General features: G+C 43.4%; 1 protein-coding gene across 1 annotated transcript in view; it reads left to right on the top strand.

The window, feature by feature from the left end:
- Positions 1 to 7,569: 7,569 nt before the first annotated feature.
- Socs7 (suppressor of cytokine signaling 7) overlaps positions 7,570 to 18,812 on the top strand; it is a 41,869-nt gene continuing 30,626 nt past the window's right edge. The window contains 3 exon segments of the mRNA XM_015506663.2: positions 7,570 to 8,195; positions 8,198 to 8,759; positions 16,567 to 16,631. Coding sequence (XP_015362149.1) covers positions 7,784 to 8,195; positions 8,198 to 8,759; positions 16,567 to 16,631 — 1,039 coding nt within the window. The 5' untranslated portion in view covers positions 7,570 to 7,783.

Raw genomic sequence — 18,812 nt, 5'->3', positions numbered from 1 at the left:
AGAGAGAGAGAGAGAGAGAGAGGAGGGGAAGGGACCAGAAGTTCTCTCTCTCCTCCCTCTGCCCTTTGCTCCATTAGGAGAGATGGGCAAATCCAGGATGGGGTGCCATAGCAACCACGGTGAGCCCGTGCCCCTCTCTCCACCCCTCTGCTCCACTGGGCCTCCTGGCAGCAATTGCAACAGGCATGATAAGGGCCAGGCTGCATCTCCTGGCAGTCTGCTCTGGCTGTGTGCACCCCCCTGACACCGTGCTGCTTAACTGGATTTTGAGATTGGGAGTGGAAACGATAGAAGAAAGAGCTCAATATAACCATGATCAGCCTTTGAATAGACTGTGGCAGTTTATTACATGTTTATTCTATACATAATCTCGATGAATTCTGCCCCATAACCGTGTATGGTGGATAGCCTTATCCTCATCTCTCAGGTGCAGACACTGAGGATCAGAGACAATGCCCCACCCCAGATTACACAACTCATTTTCAATTGAAACTTGAACCCAGAACTCTGACTCCCCAACTCTTCCCAATCAAACCACCACGATCCCACCAGTACTCAGCCTCAAGGACCATAATAGCACCTCTGACAGAGGAGTAACTCTAGGCCCAGAGAACTGAAGGCACTTCCTTAGGAGCATACTGTTGTTCTTGACAGAGCTGGGGCCTTACCCAGGTCTCCCTTCCTGACCTAGGTCTTCCTTCTCCTGTCTACAGAGTTAACAGGCACAATAGCATGGGGGTGCAGAGCAGGGGAAAGAGTGAATAAAGTTTTGCTTCCATTTCTTCCACCTTTACTTTATCGTCCTAAGCCCTGCTTTCTTCCTCTCTTCATGAAAATTGTGATTAGTCTTTCTAGTTCTTCTCAGTTTTCTTATACCTCACATCCTTCCCTCTGTTGGACACAATAACTGGGAACCCAGAGTCAGGGCCACCTGAGGCAGCCTCCTGGGATCTGGAAGGGAGTGAATTCTTGGAGGAAGCCATAGCTTCTGCCTCCTGCCACCCGCTCTCTCTTCCATCACCTCTGCATCGCCGATGTGCTTCCCACTTCACCAGGCAACCTGGCCCTACTTGTATAGACCGTCTCTTGGCTTCTTTTCTTTTCAATGCCCCACCGTCAACGTTTGATGTCCAAGATCACTGAGTGTATGTAGGAAATGATGGTTGATGGTTGCTAAAAACGTTCCTTGCTTTATGGGTGGCTCTACAAATAAGTCTGCTGTGGAAAGTCAGTGGAGATGTAAGGAGTATGGGAGAGAAGGGGTCTAGAGGGCAAGCCCCCAGGAGAATCTCTACAATGTCAGAATGAGACCTTTTGGCCCATAATCTAGACATCTCTTTAACAGATAAGGGAATGAAAACCCTAAAAGGATCGTGACATTTTCAAGGACACCGTGCCAGTTAGTGGCATATCTAGGAACGGAAAGCTATACTGCACATCCATAGTTCTTTCCTTGGCCTTTCTGATTCTGTGTGCTGACAGAGAAAGGGAAGAAGGGGGGGCAAGTGACCCATTCCCTTCTTTTTTCAGTACCGGAATGCCCAGGGCCTTGTGTAAACTAATCAAGTGCTCTTCTCTGAGCTACAACTCCAGACTTGTATTATTCTTATTTATACATTTATTTTTGCAAAGCTGGGGATGGAACCCAGGGCCTCAAGCATGCCAGTCAAGTACTCTACCACTGAATCACATTCCCAGCCCCTCCTGACCTTTTTAAATTTTATTTTTGAGAAAGAGTCACTAAGTTGCTGAGACTGGTCTCAAACTTGGGATCCTTCTGCCTCAGGTTCTGGAGTAGCTGGGATTACAGGCATGCACCATCAAGCTCAGCAACCCATTTTCTTACAGTGGCATTAATTGAGGGTCAACAAAATACACCTAATGGTAAGTTAACACAATTTTTTTCCTAAGAATCTTTTTATAAAAACAGTTAATATTTCTATAATGCTTTAGAATTTATCAACCACCTCTGTGTGTAAATTTTTATTTAATCCCAAGAGCTCTGTCAACGGTGGATTATGACTAACCTACTTTTACAAATGAAACATAGGTTCAGAGCTGTTTAATTATTATTATTTTAAAGACAACCTCTTGCTATGTTGCCCAGGTGGTCTTAAACTCCTAATTCTTCTGCCTCAGTCTCCTGAGTAACTGAGACTACAGGTGCATACAAGCACACCTGGCTGTTCAGAGATGTTAAATTATTTGTACTTGGTTATATATCCAAGCAGTGGCGTGATTAGGACTTCAACTAGAGCAGCCACAAAGTCCAGAAGGGCAGGGTTTGTGTCTCATTGATTGCAGCTCAAAGCCTTGCCCATTGTTGGAATGACTAAATGAACCTCAGAACTTCTTTAGACCCTCTAAGAGCTGGGGATGTGGATTAGTGATAAACTGCTTGCTTAGCATTTGAGAGGCCGGTAGCAACACACACACACACACACACACACACACACACTCACACATACACAGTTTTTAGATCCTCTAAATCTGTCTTCATAAGCCTTATAACTAAGACTCTACCACTGCAGAGATCACTTTTTGTTTGTTTGGGTACTGAGGAATGAACTCAGGGGTGCTTTGCTACTGAGCTATAACCCCATGCCCTTTTATTTTCTTTTTCTTTTTTTTTTTGTATTGTTGGTTGTTCAAAACATTACATAGTTCTTGATATATCATCTTTCACACTTTGCTTCAAGTGGGTTATGAACTCCCATTTTTAGCCCATATACAGATTGCAGAATCACATCAATTACACATCCATTGATTTACATATTGCCATACTAGTGACTGTCGTGTTCTGCTACCTTTCCTATCCTCTACTATCCCCCCTCCCCTCCCCTCCCCTCCCCTCTTCTCTCTCTACCCCCTCTACTGTCATTCATTTCTCCCCCTTGTATTATTTTTCCCTTTCCCCTCACTTCCTCTTGTATGTACTTTTGTATAACCCTGAGGGTCTCCTTCCATTTCCATGCAATTTCCCTTCTCTCTCCCTTTCCCTCCCACCTCTCATCCCTGTTTAATGTTAATCTTCTTCTCATGCTCTTCGTCCCTACTCTGTTCTTAGTTACTCTCCTTATATCAAAGAAGACATTTGGCATTTGTTTTTTAGGGATTGGCTAGCTTCACTTAGCATAATCTGCTCTAGTGCCATCCATTTCCCTGCAAATTCTATGATTTTGTCATTTTTTAATGCAGAGTAATACTCCATTGTGTATAAATGCCACATTTTTTTAATCCATTCGTCTATTGAAGGGCATCTGGGTTGGTTCCACAGTCTTGCTATTGTGAATTGAGCTGCTATGAACATCGATGTAGCAGTGTTCCTGTAGCATGCTCTTTTATTTTTTTTGGGGGGGTACTGGGGATTGAACTCAAGGGCACTCAACCACTGAGCCATATCCCCAGCCCTATTTTTGTATTTTATTTAGAGACAGGGTCTCACTGAGTTGCTTAGCACCTTGCTGTTGCTGAGGTTGGCTTTGAACTCTCAGTCCTCCTGTCTCAGCCTTCTGAGCAGCTGGGATTACAGGCGTGTGCCACCACACGTAGCCTCCCATGTCCCTTTAATTTTGTGTTTTGAGACAGAGGCTCACTAAGGTGCTCAAGGCCTCACTAAATTGCTGAGGTTAGCCTCGAACTTGTGATCCTCCTACCTCAGTCTCCCAAATTGCTGGAATTACAGGTATGAGTTACCACGACCAATACAGGGATCACTTTTATAGCCCTCAGTGAAAAAGTTATACGTCAAAGTAAAAACAGCTCAACAAACAGAAATCTAAGTCATGCAAAGATACACATCATTTGCTTACAGCTTAATCTCAATGTATTTTACAGGCCCTATGACATAGGCCTGGACAATTGAGGAATTAGGGAAAGACAGCATTCCTTTGTCCTGCCTTACAAAGAACATGTGTGTTCTCTTGGACCTCTGTGTTCTCCACGCCATGTGGGATTACAAGGGATGGCTGACTATAGGCAGCCTCTTCTGGGACCAAGAAAGTGACTGGACAGCAGAGGGTGCTGCAGAGCCACAGATTTTTTTCCTCTATTAACTAATCCCTGGGGTCAGAATGTGGGAGAGTCAAGAATAGTAGGGATCTTCTTAGGCCTCAGTATTCTGGGTATTCTAGGTATTCAGGTATTCTAGCAATTTCCCTAGAAAACTGGGTGGCATCTGAGAAGGATCTGGGGAAAGAGAGGGTAGAGAATAAACTTTTTGGGGTCAGACAGCTGATTTTGAACTCTATTACATCTTTTTGTACAGAGTGACCTTAGCTAAATAACTTGAGATTCAGTTTATTTCTTCATGTGCAAGGAAGAGTATTGATTTTGTGGTGTTGAATTAAAAATGAATTTGTATTAGGAGGCTTTTTTCAAGGCTTAATGTTGCAGAACCATTTCTGTATATCAAGAGCCTACTCTGCCGGGAACAGTCCTTAGCACTGTAGAGTCCACACAAGGCAGAAAGCAAATGTATCTCTGTCCTCATAGAATTTACAGTTTGGTTGTAAAGATTAACCCCCTCCCCCAGTTCTGGGGATTGAACCCAGGAGTGCTCTAGCACTGAGTTACATCTCTGGCCTTCTTGATTTTTGAGACACAGTCTCACTGAGTTGCCCAGGCTGGCTTTGAAATTGCAGTCTTCCTGCTTCAGCCTCCCAAGTTGCTGGGATTATAGGCCTGTGCCACTGGGCCTGGCAGGAAGACAAGATCAAATCACACATGCACAATGCAGTAAAACAAATGCCTGGTCTTCAGGCTCAGAGAAGAGGAAGGGCCCAGGCAGGGGGATTTCTCTGGTGCAGTGAGGAGTGTTTAATCCAAAGGTGGACAGAAGTTTGCTAAGCATAAAGAGAGGGAAAATTCTTCCAAGAAAGGGGCTTAGCTTACACAATGCCCATACATGTGGGAAATTGCCACAGTGCAAGTGGGACTGCAGGGGACAGACAAGAGGTGCAGCTTGGTGGAGATATGGCCAGAGAGAGGCAGGTGTGAGATCACACAGGGCCTTTAGGCCTCCTTAAGGAGTTTTGTCTTTAGCCTAAGAACAACGGGAAAACAATTGTAACAGATTAAGAATACATTTCCATTTTGAAAAGGTCTCTCTAGCTTCAGGACTTATCACCAGTCATCCATCCTCTTCCCCTCAATGCCCCTTCAGGTAATAAAGTCGGCTAAATTCTGCTGGCTGATCCTTCCTCTTTGTCCCTTATAAATTTCAATGTCTCCCACAGGGACAATTGCAATGAGTTCAAGTCTCACCTTACACAATAAGCTTGATCTTGTCTTATCCTCATAACATCCTTGCCAAGGATGAGAAAACTAAGGTATAGTGGTTGTAAACAGGCCCCTATCAACTCTTGAAAGTCAATTGTTAAAATGTCAGAATTTGGGCCTGGGGTGGTGGCTCAGCTAGCACATGAGAGCACTCATCTAGCACATGAGAGGTGCTGGGTTTGATCCTCAGCACCACATAAAAATAAATAAAATAAAGGCATTGTGTCCAACTACAACTAAAAAAATATTTTTAACAAATGTTCAGAATTTTGTAAACATAGCTATGTTAAACATAGCCACTGGTAAAAATTAAATTATAAATCGGGCATGGTGATACATACCTGTAATCCTAGTGATTTGGAAGGATGAGGCAGGAGGCTTCGAGTTTGAGGCCAGCCTGGGTAACTTAGCAAGACCCTGTTTCAAAATAAAAAATAAAAGGGGGGGAATAGCTCAGTGATAGAGTATCACTAGGTTCAATCCCCTCCATCCAAATGGTTGGGGATACAGCTTAGTGGTACAATGCTTGACTAGGTTTGATTCAGTGCTGAAAAAAAAAAAAAAAGAAAGAAAAGAAATTAAATTATAGAAATTTGGAGAGTTAGGGATATAGCTCAGTAGTAGAACATTTGCCTACCATGTGCAAGGCCCTGTATTTGATCCCCAGCACAGCAAAACATAAATACATACAGACATACATGATTGAATTACATTAAAAATAAAGGTAATAAATTCTCCAAACTCATCATTTCCTAATAATTTTACCTACACTTTTGGTATTATATTCCTTGTATCTGTATGATTAAACTACCACATAAAAAATGAAGATATATTACAGATCCTGTCTTCCCCTGTGTCTAGTAAGGTCAGGTTGATAGACTGAAGCCAACCATGGGGCAAGTGCTTTATTAGTGTTTTGTTTATTTATTTGGACTTCAGAAAGTGATGGGGCTGGGGTGGGGCTCAGCGGTAGAGCTCTCACCTAGCATGCCAGGCGCTGGGTTTGGTCCTCAGCACCACATAAAAAATAAATACATAAAATAAAGGTATTGTGTCCAACTACAACTAAAAAAAACCTTTTTTTTTAAGTGATGGAGAACATGTTAATAATTCAGATTTAAACTTTATGTTTATGTCTGTTATATTATGAACAGCACAAGCCGGGGAAGGTGACACACACCTGTAATCACAGTGGCTCAGGAGGCTGAGGCAGAAAGATCTTGGGTTCAAAGCTAGCTTCAGCAATTTAACGAGGCACTAAGCAACTCAGTGAGTCCCTGCTTTAAATTAAAAAAAAACAAAAAATACAAAAAATAGGGCTGGGGATGTGGCTCAGTGCTGGAGTACCCCTGAGTTCAATCCCTGGCACCAAACAAACAAAAAAACAATAACAACAACAAAAAAACCCATGATGAACAGCACAAAAATAAATAACTCTTCCAGTATTTGAAACTGTTTTCTGATTCAGCAAAGAAGTTACTCCCATCATTGACAATTCAAACTTTTCTGCTTTTTCACTTCCCTCTTGTATTAACAGAAGACAATGGCAATCAAGATTCTTGTTGCAGTTACACTCCTTGTAACATTTGGATACCAAAGTAAGTGTGGCAAGGGCTTGGGGATGTAGCCCAGTGGTTGAGCTCATGCCTAGCAAGGCCCAGAGTTCTGTCTCCAGTGGCATGTGTGTGCGCATACACAAACACACACAATATATAAAGAATTTAGCAAAAATAAGTGAAAGAATTCTGTGAAAATCAATTATATGGAGTTTGCTATTGTATATTTCTAATATTTGTAAATTGTGTGCTATACATTATTTATATCAGCAAAATTTGATAAATGTGTGCTTATATATAGCACACACATTCCCTTTCTTCCCCTGGACAGCCAGTTGTTAAACACTCATCAGCCCACCACTGGATCTAGAACACATTATTCATGTAGTCACTCCATAATTCAGTGGATGTCACCAGGGGATACAGATGAACGAAATGACTTGGCCAAGATCACATATTTCAAAGGACTTAAACGGAACAAGAATTATACTCTCAAAGCCAGCAACTCTCTCCCAGTAACAGAACCAGGCCCCACTCTACTGAAAGGGATGGCCAAGGTCTGGGTGCCCAGGAAGTGAAAAGCAGGGGTCTTAGGTGCAAGAGACAAACGCCGGCAGAAAACCAGCTCACCGCCAATAGCAACTCAGGGCGCGCGCAACGTCAAGCGCAGCGGAGGCCGGCCCCAGCACGCCCTCGGGAAAGGGGAGTGGTCCAGCCTTCCGGAAGTGACGCATCTGGGGGCGGTCCTCGGCGGCGGTGGCGCGCGGCCTGGGCTCGCGCTGGGCTCCGCGCGCCCCCCGCCCCCCTCTATGAGGCAGAGGCCGCTGTGGCCGTTAGTGCTGTCGCTTCGGGGCCGCGGCGGCGGGCTCCGGTGGGGCCCGACCTAGTCCCCACCCCAGCCCGGCTCCCAGCCGCCCGCCCTCCCCTCCCTCTCCTCCCTCTCCTCGATGCAGGGAGCCGAGCTCCGGGATGGCGAGGCGGCGGCGGCGGCGGCCGCTTCGTACCGTGTCCTGAGCCGCCTTCTCGGCTATGGAGAGGCGGCCCCCGAGCACGGCCCACCGCACCGGCCCCCCGGGGCCATGGCCCCCCGCCGCCACCCTTTCCTCGCGCGGCCGGGCCCGCGGGGCTCCCGACCGCCGCAGCTGATGGTGTTCCGCAACGTGGGTCGGCCGCCTGAGGAGGAGGACGCGGAGGCGGCTTCGGAGCCAGGACCCTCGGAACTGCTGTGTCCCCGGCACCGCTGTACCCTGGACCCCAAGGCCCTGCCACCGGGCTTGGCGCTTCAGCGGACCTGGGGCCCTGTGGCTGGACTAGAGGCTCAGTTGGCGGCTCTGGGGCTGGGGCAGCCGGCGGGGCCGGGGTCAAGACAGTCGGAGGGGGCTGCTGCCCATGCCCATGTCCGCCTCAGCTGCCCCCTCCGCAGCCCCAGGCGCCTGCTGCCACCCCGCAGGCCGGGGAGGACCCCACAGAAACGAGCGACGCACTGTTGGTCCTGGAGGGCTTGGAATCGGAGGCCGAGAGCCTGGAGACTAACAGCTGCTCGGAAGAGGAGCTCAGCAGCCCGGGCCGTGGAGGAGGAGGGGGCGGCCGGCTTCTGCTGCAGCCCTCAGGCCCCGAATTACCCCCAGTGCCCTTCCCGCTGCAGGACTTGGTCCCTCCAGGGCGCCTGAGTCGAGGGGAGCAGCTGCAGCAACAACCTCCCCCGCCGCTGCCACCTCCTGGGCCCCTCCGGCCGCTCGCAGCTCCTTCTCGTAAGGGCTCCTTCAAAATCCGCCTCAGTCGCCTCTTTCGCACGAAGAGCTGCAACGGTGGCTCCAGCAGTGGGGATGGAACCGGCAAGAGGCCTTCTGGAGAGCTGGCTGCTTCAGCTGCGAGTCTGACGGACATGGGAGGCTCTGCGGGCCGGGAGCTGGATCCGGGGAGGTGAGCCCAGTTCGGGGGCTGGCGACAAACTTCCTTTTCTTGTTTCGTTTCCCCCCTTTTTTAAAATACTGCTAACAGGATCTTGACAATTCTTAAGATATGGTCTTCATGAGGAGGCAGAATCTTGTGGCTAAAGGTTGTGACATTTTACATGAGATCAGAGCTAATTGTGGTAACAGCTGGAAATAGCTTTCACTCAAGAGAGTTTACACTGGATGGATGACACTTATCATTTGGTTAGCATCTCTGGAGATGATTTGAAACCCGCTGCCCACCCCCACCTTGGCTCCGCTATTTTTCAGATGTTCCAAAGTGTCTTTCCACCTTAGGTCTGCAGGGAGATTACTAGAAATGTTTGGGCCTTTGGGTCAAAAAAGTTGATGGAAATGTTTGGTCTTTGGAGCAAAAAGTGTGACCCCATTACCTTACTTATTGTCTTGACCACCTTGTTGTTCTGTTTACCTGCATCCCACTCCCCTTCACCCTCAAACATACAAATGACCTAAGGAACTTGTGTAGTTATAGGCCAGTAATCTGTTGGGCACCTGAATTCAGTTGTAATGTTTTCCTGGTTGTTCTTGCTATCTAAATCCTCTGCACTACTTTCTGTGAAAACAGAAAATAGCTTTGCTCTGTCTCTCAAGCCCATGTGAGAGTTCTGAATGAGGTATAGACATTGGTGTATGAGTTCTAGGCCAATTAATGAAAATTCCAAAATTAGGCATTGAGCTTTTTTCTGCATCCCTAAAAGGTGGACTGATCTTTGACATCTAGCATTACATCTTTATTATCAGTTTAGAAAGCTGTCAACTTTTGTGTCAATGAAATAAGATTTTCCTTGTGATAACTGCTATTGTGGATTCTTGAGACACACTGGGCAGACTAGCCAGGCATGGGTGCATGTGCCTGTAATTCCAGCTACCTGGGAGACTGGGGCATGAGGATCACAAGTTCAAGGCCAGCCTCAGCAACTTAGTGAGACCCTACCTCAAAATAAAAAATAAAAAGGGTTGGAAGGGTAGCTCAGTTTTAGAGGTTCACTGTGTTCAATCTCTGCTCCCCCCAAAAAAAGAAGGTAAAAAGGTCAGTAGCCTGTATAAGTTGACAATCTTGCTGTGCGCCAGAATCACTGGTGGGCTCTCTGAAAAGATGTGTGTATCTGGAACCCACAGAATTTTGAATTTTTGTTTTTGTGTTTTTGCAGTATTAGGAATTGAACCCAGAGGCACTCTACCACTGAACCACTTCCCTATCTTTTTTTAAAAAATATTTTATTTTTTTAGTTGTAATTGGACACAATACCTTTATTTTAATATGGTGCTGAGGATCGAACCCAGGGCCTTACACGTGCTAGTCAAGCACTCTACCGTTGAGCCACAACCCCAGCCCCTTATCCCTTTTTTTGCGACAGGTTCTCACAAAGTTGCCAAAGGTGGCCTTGAAATTGCAGTCCTCTTGCTTCAGCCTCCCGGGTAGCGTTATCACAAGTGTGTGCACTGTACTCAGCAAGAATTTGAATTTTTATAAAGCTCCCAGTTGATCCTGGACTAGGAACCATTCATCCATTGACTTCTCAAGGAAACTAGGATACTCCAGGAGGAAAATGTGGGCTGGATATGGCTTTGTTGCCCTTTCTGAACAGCTCTGCTGTGGGTTTATTATCTTGGGGATCAGGCCAAACCCTAGCTCCCTAAAGAAACCAGTGTCTTACCATTTCAGGTAGGCCCAGATTTCTACATTTGCTTCCTGATGAATACATTTGCTGGGAGTTTAGGTCTTGAAAAGTGTGTGACTGGTGAAACAGGTTTTTTTTTTGTTGTTGTTGTTTTTTGTGGTCATCTCTGCATTTGATGCTCCAGTTACCAATAGAGATGAAATTTTCATCAGATCAGGGTAGAGGGTGGGATTGAAGCTCTATGTAAGGACATAGAATAGATTGCTAATTTTCTTGTAGCTTGTCTTGCCTTTGTTCCATATTGACCAGGACTTGGTCTAAGATTTCAGAAACACCAAATATGAGGTGGCGTGAAATTAGCTGTTATGTCTAATAGATTAGGAAGAGGAAAAGGCATATAACATTATACGGTTTTTTGCCTTTGGAAGCAGAATTTAATGGTCATTGGCTGCTCTGTCACCAACCCTCACACTAAGCACAATACAGATTTCTGCTGCAGAGCAAATTGGGCTGTACATCTGCAAAGAAGCTTAGTTCAGGGCACTGGAGAATTACATTTTTTGGTCCAAGGGTTTTTTCTGATGAATTGGAGAAGAGCTAGGTATTTGTGTCTAAATGTTTGGTTGACTGCTGTTTGTAGGCAGCATATTGTATAGAGAATGCAAAAGTCTATATTTCCTTTTGACCCCCAACATCATCTGTGAGATAGAGGTTGAATTTGTCTTTTTTTTTTTAATCTATAAAATGAGAGAGCTATAGCTATCTTGTTCTTGTTCTTATAGGAATAGAATGAAGACAAGAAAAATCTAGATGGAATATTTTGTGCTTTTTGGAAAAGAAATAATAAGACTGAAATGGTAAATTTTTTCTGTGCATAGGATTTGCTGCTGCTTGTTAGCTTTTCCACAGCTTACTATGTGCCAGTCTTGTTGGCAGCCTCACAGCTGTGAGAAACTTGGTGAGTCTGGCCAGGGTACTTGTGATTTCTGTGGATCTGCACCTCCTAAGCAAGTCCGCCCTGTTGAGAGGAAGGATGAGTTTGAATTTTTAGCTTGTTCTCTTATTTTGATTGGTAGGATATGGAAGCAGTGAGAAATTTCAGTCTTTTGCCAAAGGGTATATGCCTTCCTCCTCATTGTTAGTTAATTATGGGCCTCTGCTGTCTTTGCTGTATAATTTGGGGCATTTACAGTAACCTCTAGGCATAATTCTCTTCACTCTTCTCAATATCTACCTTTCCCACAGCTATCTATTAGAAAATACTTACAATCATCATTTTATAAGGCTTAGCAGTTTCTATATTTTAACACGAATCCAAACTTGACTTTCTTGCTTTGTCTGTCCCTACAACACTTTCAGATGCTTTTGATTTGCTAAGTGGACCTGACTGAATTATTCTGAGCATGAAGAGAAGTATGAGTTAGCCTAGAGAATTTTTTTTTTTTTTTTTGGGTGTGGTACTGGGGATTGAACCCAAGAAGCATTCTGCCACTGAATTACATCACCAGCCATTTTAATTTTTTCAGACAGTCTCACTAAGTTGCAGTTGCAGAGCCTCTCCTCGACCTTATGATGATCCTGCCTCATTCTCCCAAGTAGCTAGGAGTGTAGGCATGCACCACTATGCTTTCAGTGAGAACTCTTTTTAAGTGAAGTAAGAAATGATTCTGCCAACTAATCAGGTTTCTGTTCTTGGGAACTGGCCTAGGCTGTATATACCATGCGAATGTTGGAATTCAGAGAGCTGGGCTTGATGCCTATGGGCCTCATAATATAGAACTTTCCTATTTCAGGAAAACCAGTGGAGTTCCCTTGTCCTGTTCACATATGTTGAGCTGATTGTCTTCCTTTGGATTTGGTGAAAAATAGCATTTGATCTGCCCTTTTTTAATCATCACATAATACACACTTGGTTGGAATGGGTACCTTGTTTTACTTTTCGAGATTTGTCTTTACCAAAATAACAGTTGAGGCTCTTAGTCTTCATAGTTGTGAAGTGGAGAAATGGAGAACAGTTTTACGGTTGCTTCCTGTCTATTTGTTGGTGGAAAAGATATAATTCTAAACAGAGAGGCAAGTTGCCTTGGCCTTTGTTTGAGGCCCTTCTGTCATGGACAGACCTGTCAGACAGGAGAAAACTTTTTTAGTTTCCTTGGGTCTTCAGGCCTAAGGATGCTTTTTGAGTCATAATATGAAAGTTGAATGATTTTATGGTGTGGTGAGGAAGTTCTGACTTTATGTTTGGGTTTTGGGTCTGTTGATCTTTTTAACTATTTTTCCACAAAGTGGTTGTGGTTGGCAACTCTCTTAGAATGAACCCCCTAGCTTTAGAAATCTCTGTGTGTTTGAGTCTTGTGCCTTTTACTTACCATTCTCCTGGCCAACATCATTCTTAAGATTTTAGGTGTTGGACTATGCCTCTTGGCTTTTTCCTGGAAGTTCCATCCGTAGGTTCTTTAGTTGGTTTATGATGTAGTTTTGGATCTGACCTTGCTGCACAGATGTCTGTGTATTGGAACTAAAAATGAACACATGGTTTTGTGCCTGTAGCACATGAACAGACACTGGCTTGATGTGTTGGAAATGGCACAGGCTGCCTGACTTGGCACTGTGTGCTTTAGCAGGGGCAGAGGTACATTGGGACTGCAAAGCTTGGTATTTGGGTATCCTACTTTGGAAGTTACTTTTAAAAAGGATATTTGTAAGTCTTAGGGCATCAGTGGAGGGATTTATGGACAGGAGAGAGAGGGCTTATTATTTCATTGTTTTAATTTTAGGTTTCAAGGAATTTGAAAATTGGCCATTGGTTATATCTGTGTGTTGTCATCCTGTACAGTTTAGTGCTTATAACTCCTTTTATCTCATAAATCTGTTGCAGTACAAATAATAATTTGCAGAGTGGAAATGAACAGAGGCATTGTCTCTTTTGCCACCTACAGCATTGGCAGCTCACACAAAAAGACTGCTAGCCTCAAAGAAGACCTTTGCCTTATGCTGTCTGCCCCTGTCTTATAGAGGAGTAACCCACCAAATTCTGCCCTAAGCCCATGCCACCCCTCAAATGTTTCTGCTACTTGGATGCAAATGGCCCAGTGGCAAATTACAGTGGATTAACTTTGTACTCTAATGCTTGTCAAGGTGGTCTGGGGAGTAATAAATAATACAGGGATATGATATAGAGAATTAGTTTAAAATGTTTATCTGGAGCCACATGATTCATGTTGCTCTGGAAAAAAAACAGGATGTCCACTTAGAATGAGCTTTTATCATTCCATATGTTTTCTATATACAAAAGGGGATATAGAAAATATATGTACTTGAGAAGCTTCGCAAATGTATAGAATGTTATCAGTACCTTTGAAAACCTGAGTGTTGTTTCCTGTTTACATTTTGCTCCTCAATTTTATATTAATCATTCCCTTGCTCTTTTTTTTTTTTTTTTTTCAAATAATCATCTAGATTAGTCTTTCTGTGAGTGACTGCCATTAGAATGCTCTCAGGATCCCCGAGATAGAAACCTCTTTGGATTTTTAGTTAAGCATCTCCCAAAGAATAAAAGAAGGACACATATTCATTATCAGTCTTGTTTAGTCTCTTGGAGCTTTTACCTCTTAGTTCCAGCTTCAAGTCATCCTTATTTGCCAGGAAAAACCATCCCGGTGCTGTGCTCTCAAATAGCTCTGCCTGGGTTTAGATTCAGATGTTTTTCTTTTTCTAAATCCTAGAAACTATGATTCTCTTCTTCAAAATGTCGGGGGTGGGAGAGAAGATGAGCTGAAGTGAGAAGGCCTCCACAAGATGTGTGCATGTGGGTACTGCCGATCTTCAGTGGTTGGCACTGAAGAGACTCGTCCCCAGCATGGGCAGATGGCAGAGTAATGCAGCTTCCTTTGAAAAGAGGCAAACAGCCAAATGGCTGAGGTGTGAACCTTTTGAAAGGCCAGTGCTTTGGGTTTCTACTTGCTGAGTTTAATGTTGTAACCACAAGTTATCAAATAAAAGTCAGTTAGGAATCTCTTCAGAAGTTCATGTCCAGTGGAATTAACTTTCCATTCGAGCCCTTTGGATTGTTGGCACTAAGCTGCAGTCATGAAAAACTTTTTTATAGAGGAGCTATGTGTGGTTGTGTATTGTTTTTATGTAGCCCTATCTCCTGTGTGTGTTGTGGCTGAGGTATCATTAGACCCTTCAAGTCTCAACAGGAGGAGGTTGCAGAGTGAGTGTGATGATACGTCTAGGAGAAGGAAACTACCTAAGCTTCCGCTCTTTCTGAGTAAAATCGTCATGGAATGATTTTGGAATTTTGTCTGAATCCTGAGAAGTTTAGATATCCATCTTAAATCATAATTGCATAAACATCTCTGAAGTCAGATAATTTTTAAATAGGATTTAATTTTGGGTTTTCTTTGCTTTTGCCTCCCTCTATTAATGCAGTTGATTGTTAAAAAGAATTAAGTCCTATTTATCCTTTGGGTGAGAATATTTTTGGAAGGTGAGCCAGCAATCAGGCCTGGAGTCAGTCCCTATAATGCCATAATTATAGCACATGGAGTCATTCAGTTAGTCTTGGATTGGGATTTTTTTCAAGTCTAGTTTATTGAGGTATAATTGTGTTGTGTTGTTTTTCACCCCCAGTATGGAGATTGTTGAACCTAGGGATGCTCAACCACTGAACTACATCCCCAGCCCTTTTTAAATTTTGAGTCAGGGGGCTGGGATGTGGCTCAAGCGGTAGCGCGCTCTCCTGGCGTGCGTGCGGCCCGGGTTCGATCCTCAGCACCACATACAAAAAAAAAAAAAACAAAAGATGTTGTGTCCGCCGATAACTAAAAAAATAAAAATATAAAATAAATAAATAAATAAATAAATAAATAAATTTTGAGTCAGGGTCTCACTAAGTTGCTTAGGGCCTCATGAAGTTGCTGAGGCTAGCCTTGATTTTGCAATCCTCCAGGCCGCTGGGATTACAGGTATGCACTCTACCATACCCAGAAAAATTCATCTTTTTTAGTTGTCCATTTCTATTAATTTTGACAAACTTGTGTCTTGGCCAGCATGGAGCCTATGTTCATCACCTCAACAAGATCTTTTCTTGTAGTTAATTCAATTATCCCGAGTTGAGTTTTTTTAATATAGTACATTTCTAACCAGAAAGCTTATGTTAGAGTCTTTGAATTTCTTTCATTTCTTGCTGAAAAGCCAGTTGAAATTACTAGAATCTAAAGTCACCTTTGGTGTGTAAACAAAAGGAGATTTAGAACTTGGAGTGATGGTGCATGTTTGTAATTCAGTGATTGCAGAGGCTGAGGCAGGAGGATAAAAAATTCAAAACCAGCCAGGGCAACTTAGCAAGACCCTATCTCAAAAATAAGATACAAAACGTGGATGCAGCTTGTGGTAGAGTACTTGCCTAACATATATGAGAATCTGGATTCAATTCTCTGTACTGCCAAAAGAGAAAAAAAAAAAAGGTGTGATCTGAGTTTTCAGGTGGTCCCTGGAACAGCATCAAAGAAAAGTTAGGAAGAGCAGTTCAGAGAGAAGAGGCTGTCCTTGGGTACCAGGCAGGGAACCTACCCTGAAGTGGCGATCTTTTGAACCTCAGGGCAACTGTGTAGAATTCAGAGGTCTCTGTGTTTGAAGATTGGAGTGCTTCTGTAGTGTTCTTTCAGGTCAGAATATGTTCCCTGGCTCCCTTTGGGACCTTCTACTCCTAGATGCAGGCCCAGAGGGAAAGCTGTTGCTGTAAGCTGGCACCTACTCAGGTCTAGAGCCTTATTCTTGGCTCCCAAATGAAAATCAACTCTGCTTCTGACTTCCTTCCTCTTGAAATGGACTTGCTAATTACCACTCAAGGTGCTTTACTCTTTGAATGTGCTGGGTATGGAGTGATCCAAAGGGATTTCTCATTGCTTTGTAGGCTGCTGAATTTGGTAGCCAAATCTATTTAAGGAATTGCCTTAATTATTTCATTCTCCTCCTTTAAATTTAAGGCTTTATTACAAAAGTGTTGCTGACAATGACTAGGTTTGCTTTGTTTTTCACTGCATTTGAAATTGAGTTTGGTAGTGATTTAAATGCATGCGTGTTCTTTTCTCCCCTTTATTCTTTGTGTGCTTTCTTGCCCCTTAGGAAACCCAGGTTGACAAGAACTCAAAGTGCCTTTTCTCCGGTCTCCTTCAGTCCCCTGTTCACAGGTAAGGGCGATATCTTTTTCTTCTAACATCTGAAAGCAAGAGTATTCTGAGGCCTGTTAGGATATATATTTGCAGTCCATCACAGGGGGGCTTCAGGCATGTCTGCAGTAATTTCCTCCATTCCATACCCACTGGATTTGGAATAAGGCTATTTTTATGGTGTGGAATGTATTCTTGACTTTGGATGCTTTAAACTTGGAGGTAAAGGCTGCTTTTTGGTAATTGGGTGGCCTTAGCAGTTATGCAGCGCTTAGTTCAGGGTCATCACAAATAAATTAAATGTAGAAAGTGTAAATTTAAATTTATAAGCTCACAATGCATAAAAGACTCTCAAGTCATATAATTCCCGTCCCTGCTTCCAAGAGAGTTCATAGATTACCTAATAAAAATGATCCATAGTATCTGATCTATTTTTAAAGACTTTGGGCAAAGGGGATTACATGAGCTCTTGTCTTACCCATTTTAGGGGTGAGCAATTTTTGCAGCTGTTAGAGTTCTTCATGGTGTCTAATTTAAGTCTCTCCTCTTGCAGCAGGGAACACAGTTGCCTAGAGTAGGAAGGCTGTTGAATGTCCTGTGGGTAATGGGTAACTGCTGCCTTATTTTACGGGAATTTTTTTTCAGATAGGGAAACCTTCTGTTCTGTTAGTTGGATGTTAAGCTCCTGATTGAATAAACTATTATAGCAAAGGTCTTTACCACACCTCAACTCTCAGAAACTGAGTATTCTTCTTTTTAAAAAGCTTCTCAATTACAATCACTGGTTGTAAAAAAAATCCCAACTTCAAATTATTTTGGATATTATGTCCCTTAAAAAGGCGTTTGGGAGGGCTGGGTTTGTGGCTCAGTGGTAGAGCACTCGCCTAGTACATGTGAGGCACTGGGTTCAAGCCTCAGCACTACATAAAAATAAAAGGTATTGTGTCCATCTACAACGAAAAAAAGGTGTTTAGGGGCTAGGGTTGTGGCTCAGTGATAGAGCGCTTGCCTAGCATGTGTGAGGCACTGGGTTCAATCTTCAGCACCACATAAGCAGATAAATAAGTAAAATAAGGGTGTTGTGTCCATCTACAACTAAATACACACACACACACACTTTTTTTTTTTTTTTAAAAAAGGTGTTTGGAAGAATTACGATTTGGGAATGGATATTTCTGGGAAGATGGTAAGCAGACCAGTAGGACCCCCAATTGGGTAGACAGTGATGAGCTGTCAGAACAAGTGAGTTGGTATCTGTGTAGATATATACTATAGTGGAGAAGGAGGTCTCTGTTCTTATTCCAAGCCCAGAATTAAACAATTGTATCCTGAAGCCAGGTGCAGTGGCACACACTTGTAATCCCAGCTGCTCAAGAGGCCCAGCCTAGATAACATAGCAAGATTCTGTCTGAAAAAAAGAAAGAAAGAAAAAGTTTGTATATTGTTAGCAATGTGTCTTTTTAGCTAATAGTTATTTTATTTTTAAAATAAGAAATGCACACATTTGTAATTTTAGGTTCAGACAGCCTTAGTTCTGTTGAATTATGTCTTTTATTTAAGAACTACATTTATAACCTACACCTCTTTGTCCTGCCAGGAAAGACTTCTCTGGGCCTGTTGTACTGCTCAGGGCAATGAGGCTGTCAGTTATCAAGCTGTGTAATGAGGCCATATCAGTTTCCTGGAACTTTTCTTATTTTTCCCCCCCTTTAGTACTGGGCATGGAACCCAGGGCCATGGGCATGCTAGACAAGTACACTAAACTATACCTCCAGCCCTCTGTTTATTTATTTTTAAAATATTTTTATTTGTAGATGGACACAATACCTTTATTTATTTATTTTTAGGTGATGCTGAGGATCAAACCCATTGCCTCATACATGCTAGGCGAGTGTTCTACCACTGAGCTACAACCCCAGCCCCCTTCTGCTTATCTTAGTGTTTAAGAACTTTGTTAAGCTGGGCGCAGTGACTCATGCCTGTAATCCCAGCAGCTCGGGAGGCTGAGGCAAGAGGATTGGGAATTTAAAGCCAGCCTCAGCAACTTAGCAAGGCTTCAAGCAACTCAGTGAGACTCTGTCTCTAATAAAATATAAAAAAGGTCTAAGGATGTGGTTCAGTGCTTAATTGCCCCTGTGTTCAATCTCCAGTACCCCCTCCCCCTCTAAAAGAAAAGAGAACTTTTTTTTTTTTTTTTTTTTC

Source organism: Marmota marmota, unplaced genomic scaffold (genome assembly GCF_001458135.2).
Source record: "Marmota marmota marmota unplaced genomic scaffold, marMar, whole genome shotgun sequence".
Taxonomy (NCBI): domain Eukaryota; kingdom Metazoa; phylum Chordata; class Mammalia; order Rodentia; family Sciuridae; genus Marmota; species Marmota marmota.
This window is presented reverse-complemented; position numbering and strand designations above follow the sequence as displayed.